The sequence below is a fragment of the Papio anubis genome, chromosome 6 (assembly GCF_008728515.1).
Source record: "Papio anubis isolate 15944 chromosome 6, Panubis1.0, whole genome shotgun sequence".
Classification (NCBI taxonomy): domain Eukaryota; kingdom Metazoa; phylum Chordata; class Mammalia; order Primates; family Cercopithecidae; genus Papio; species Papio anubis.
Genome location: NC_044981.1, coordinates 30,133,892 through 30,138,155, shown reverse-complemented (window position 1 = coordinate 30,138,155; position 4,264 = coordinate 30,133,892). Strand labels below are relative to the sequence as shown.

General features: G+C 55.6%; 1 protein-coding gene and 1 long non-coding RNA gene across 5 annotated transcripts in view; one reads left to right on the top strand and one right to left on the bottom strand.

Annotated features, from left to right (window-relative positions):
* Window positions 1–172, top strand: part of LOC116275441 — a 16,876-nt gene extending 16,704 nt beyond the window's left edge. Inside the window, exon 3 of the long non-coding RNA XR_004184536.1 lies at window positions 4–172. This is a non-coding gene — a long non-coding RNA (uncharacterized LOC116275441). The remainder of the gene's footprint in view (window positions 1–3) is intronic.
* Window positions 1–2,407, bottom strand: part of LOC101009503 (popy class I histocompatibility antigen, alpha chain E) — a 4,744-nt gene extending 2,337 nt beyond the window's left edge. For 2 of the 4 annotated variants that reach the window (XM_031667643.1, XM_031667644.1), the window contains exons 1-5: window positions 2,224–2,407; window positions 1,824–2,093; window positions 1,303–1,578; window positions 410–685; window positions 172–288 (exon numbers count right to left, since the gene is read on the bottom strand). In XM_031667643.1, the coding sequence (XP_031523503.1) occupies window positions 172–288; window positions 410–685; window positions 1,303–1,578; window positions 1,824–2,093; window positions 2,224–2,275 (991 nt within the window). In that variant the 5' untranslated portion in view covers window positions 2,276–2,407. The remainder of the gene's footprint in view (window positions 1–171; window positions 289–409; window positions 686–1,302; window positions 1,579–1,823; window positions 2,094–2,223) is intronic. The other 2 variants (XM_031667645.1, XM_031667646.1) reach the window with 1 other exon arrangement.
* Between the last annotated feature and the right edge of the window lie 1,857 nt (window positions 2,408–4,264).

Genomic DNA, 4,264 nt, shown 5'->3' with positions numbered 1-4,264 from the left:
AAGATTCCATCTCAAAAAAAAGAGTAGGTGCTGGCACACAGGGCCCGGGCTGGGTCGGCCCATGTGTGTGGATGGTGCTTCCCAGTAACAAGGCAGGACACACTTCTACCTAGGGCTTGAAACCCCCAGTGGGACAAGAAAACTCAGACTCTACCCCTCTCCCTTCCCCACCTGAGCTCTTCCTCCTCCACATCACAGCAGCAACCACAGCTCCAGTGACCACAGCTCCAAGGAGAACCAGGCCAGCAATGATGCCCACGATGGGGATGGTGGACTGGGAAGACGGCTCTGGGAAAACAGGGGAACGTAAGGGGCCCTGACCCCCAGGCCTCAGCCCTGACCCTGCAAAAGGGCTTCAGAAGGGCTCCTGCTTTCCCTAAGAGACATGACCTCCCATTCCCTTCCTTACCCCATCTCAGGGTGAGGGGCTCAGGTAGCCCCTCATGCTGCACATGGCACGTGTATCTCTGCTCCTCTCCAGAAGGCACCACCACAGCTGCCCACTTCTGGAAGGTTCCATCCCCTGCAGGCCTGGTCTCCACAAGCTCCGTGTCCTGGGTCTGGTCCTCCCCATCCCGCTGCCAGGTCACTGTGATCTCCGCAGGGTAGAAGCCCAGGGCCCAGCACCTCAGGGTGGCCTCATGATCAGAGACGGGGTGGTGGGTCACGTGTGTCTTTGGGGGTTCTGAGGGGAAGAGTCAGAAAATTCACTGTGTATCTCTCATGGGACACTCCAGCAGCACCCATGTGACCATCCTGAGAAGGAAGAGGACAATTATAGTAGGAGATGAGGACAAAACCTTGACACCAGCCTGAACTTAGGGATCTGGGATAGCCTCTTATTCCTTGGAAAGTTCTAGAATCGGGGTGAGATAGCCCAGGACAGAAGGTGAAAAGGGATTTCTGGTCCTGGCCTGTGCGGATGCTGAGTGACTGAGAAAAGCTGGAGTCAGACCTCCAAAAACTCTTGGTGTGGGGCTGAGAACCAGGCACGAGAGAAACTCCCCCATGATTCCTAACACTGAGAGTCAAAGAGAACTGCTCATCAGTTCATTTGAAGAATGGACTCTCCAGCGGGACTAGATTCCTTAATTGTCCCTGAGAGAAGGCTGGTCATTTAAGAGAGTCACTCTCTGGTACAGGATCTCCTGTACCTGGGGTGACAGCCCCCTCTCCTGATCCAAGGGAGGAGGGGTATTCTGGCTTCCATCCCTGCGTCTTCTACTGTTTGAGGTCTGTCAGCTGTGGGCACAGTCCTAGCCCAAGAAGGAGATGGGAGAGTAGCCCTGCGGACCCTCTTACCCGAGCGCTGCAGCGTCTCCTTCCCATTCTCCAGGTATCTGCGGAGCCACTCCACGCATGTGTCTTCCAGGTAGGCTCTCTGGTGCTCCGCCTCAGAGCCATCATTTGACTTTTGCTCGGAGATTTGAGCCGCCGTGTCCACCGCGGACCAGGAGCGCAGGTCCTCATTCAGGGTGAGATAATCCTTGCCGTCGTAGGCGAACTGTTCATACCCGCGGAGGAAGCGCCCGTCCGGCCCCAGGTCGCAGCCATGCATCCACTGGAGGGTATGAGACCCTGGCCCCGCCCGCTAGTCAGTCCCGCCCACCGAGCCCCGCCCCTGTCGCCGCCAACCCGCAGGGATTTTGGCCTAAACTGAAAATGAAACCGGGTAAAGGAGCCTGGGACTCTGCCGGGTCGAGGGTCTGGGCGGGTTCCGCAGCCTGGGGGTGAATCTCGGACCCGGAGACTCGAGGGGACCCGCGTTGTCCGTGAGGGATGGGGAGGGGTCATGACCTGCGCCCTGGCCCGGGGTCACTCACCGGCCTCGCTCTGGTTGTAGTAGCCGCGCAGGGTCTTCAGTTTCACTCGTAAAGTCTGTGCGGTGTCCCTGGCTCTGCGTGTCTCCTGGTCCCAATACTCCGGCCCCTCCTGCTCCACCCACGGCGCCCGCGGCTGCATCCTCGGATTCGCGGCATCGCTGTCGAACCGCACGAACTGGGTGTCGTCCACGTAGCCCACGAAGATGAAGCGGGGCTCCACGCAGCCAGGCCGGGACACGGCGGTGTGGAAATACTTCAAGGAGTGGGAGCCTGGGGGCGAGGAGGGGCTGAGACCGGTCCGGCCCTACTCCGGGCGCGACTCCCCGAGTCCTGCGCCCCCGCCGGTCCGGCCCCTCTCTCCTCCGGGTAGAGGCCGCTTCCATCCCGACCCCGCACTCACCCGCCCAGGTCTTGGTAAGGGCCGAGAGCAGAAGTAGGGTTCGTAGTGCCATGACGCCATCCTCTGAGTCGGTAGTAGAGCCTCCTGAATCCGGTTGGGTGCGTGCGGACTTTATAGTCAGGAGTCGTGGCGACGCTGATTGGCTTCTCCAGAAACCCAACACCCATTGGGAATGAGAACTGAGTCTGCGTCATGAGTATCCAGGAAGAAGGACACGACCAGGTCACGAGAGGAAATGAAAGTGGTGTGGAATCCCCAACGCTGCCCCAGATCTCCACACTCTGCCCTTGGGGCCTGAGACCCCGACAGCCACGCGAGGACCTGGAACATTGTTCTGCGCTCTCACCTCCTGACGCTAACGCTCTTTGTGAAGGGGTAGCCTGCCCTCCACACCTGTGGGTGTTTCTCGTTAAGTGGAACAAGAGACTTGAGAAAAGAAATGAGACACAGAGACAAAGTATAGAGAAAGAAAGTGGGCCCAGGGGACCAGCGCTCAGCTTACAGAGGACCCACCCCGGCACCGGTCTCTGAGTTCCCTTAGTATTTATTGATAATTATCTTTACCATCTTAAAGATAAGGGAGTGGCTGGACAAAAGGATCATTGTGGGGAGGAAATCAGCAGTAAGACATATAAACAAAAATCTCTGTGACATGAATAAGTTTAAAGGAAAATGCTGTGCCTTGAGATGCATGTGCAAACATCCCCATAAACCTGTTAGCAGCATTGTTTCAGATTATCACATTGGGAGAAAGCTTGGACAATACCTAGCTTTCCTAGGCAGAGGTCCCTGTGACCTTTGGCCGTGTAGGTGTCCCTGGATAGTTGAGATTAAAAGAATGGTGTGACTTTTAACCAGCAAGCTGCCTTCAGGCACTTGTTTAACAAAGACACATCCTGCACAGCCCCAAATCCATTAAACCTTGAGTCACCACAGCACATGTCTCTTGCAAGGACAAGATTGGGGGTAGGGTCACAGATTAACAGCATCTTAAATACAGAACAAAATGGAGTCTCTTATGTCTACTTCTTTCTATATAGACACAGTAACAGTCTGATCTCTCTTTCTTTTCCCCACACTTTGTTACACTATCTCCCTGAGTCCTGGCCCAGGGACTGTGTAAACTGTGTAAATCAGTGTTATTTTCGTGTGTGTGTGTTTTTTGGAGCTGGTGTATGTGTGTCTGTGTGTGTGTGTGTCTGTGTGTGTTGGGGGGTGGGTTGTCTCGCTCCGTTGACCAGGCTGGTCTCGAACTTCTGGACTAAAGCGATCCTCCCATCTCGGCCTCTCAAAGTGCTAGGATTACCGGCGTAGGATTACCGGCATGAGCCACCCTGCCCGGACTTTTTTTTTTTTTTTTTTTCCCCGAGACTCTCGCCCCCCTCCGCCCCCGGTGGGGGGGCGCGGTGGCACGATCTTGGCTCACTGCAATCTCCGCCTCCCGGGTTCACACCATTCTCCTGCCTCAGCCTCCCGAGTAGCTGGGACTGCAGGCGCCGGCCACCACGCCCGGCTAATTTTTTGTATTTTTAGTAGAGACGGGGTTTCACTGTGTTAGCCAGGATGGTCTCGATCTCTTGACCTCGTGATCCGCTCGCATCAGCCTCCCAGAGTGCTGGGATTACAGGCGTCAGCCACCGCGAACCGCCTACCCGGCGATTTTTTTTAAAAATATATTTTGTAGAGTCGGGTTTTCGCCATGTTGCCAAGGCTAGTCTCAAAACTCCTGGGTTCAAGCGATTCGTCCACGTCGGCCTCCCAAGGTACTCTATTTACAGGCGTGAGCCTGTGTTGTTAAATACTGTATTGTTTTAAATCCCAAAGTGTTGGAATTACAGGCGTGAGCCACTGCCCCCAGCAATTAGCCCGCCGTTGTTAAACTTTTAGGTTTCAGTATCTCTGTGCACGCTTAGAAATTAGTGAGGACCCGGCTGGGGGCGGTGGCTCACGCCTGTACTCCCAGCACTTTGGGAGGCCAAGGCGGGCTGATCACCTGAGGTTGGGAGTTCGAGACCAGCCTGACCAATATGGAGAAACCCTA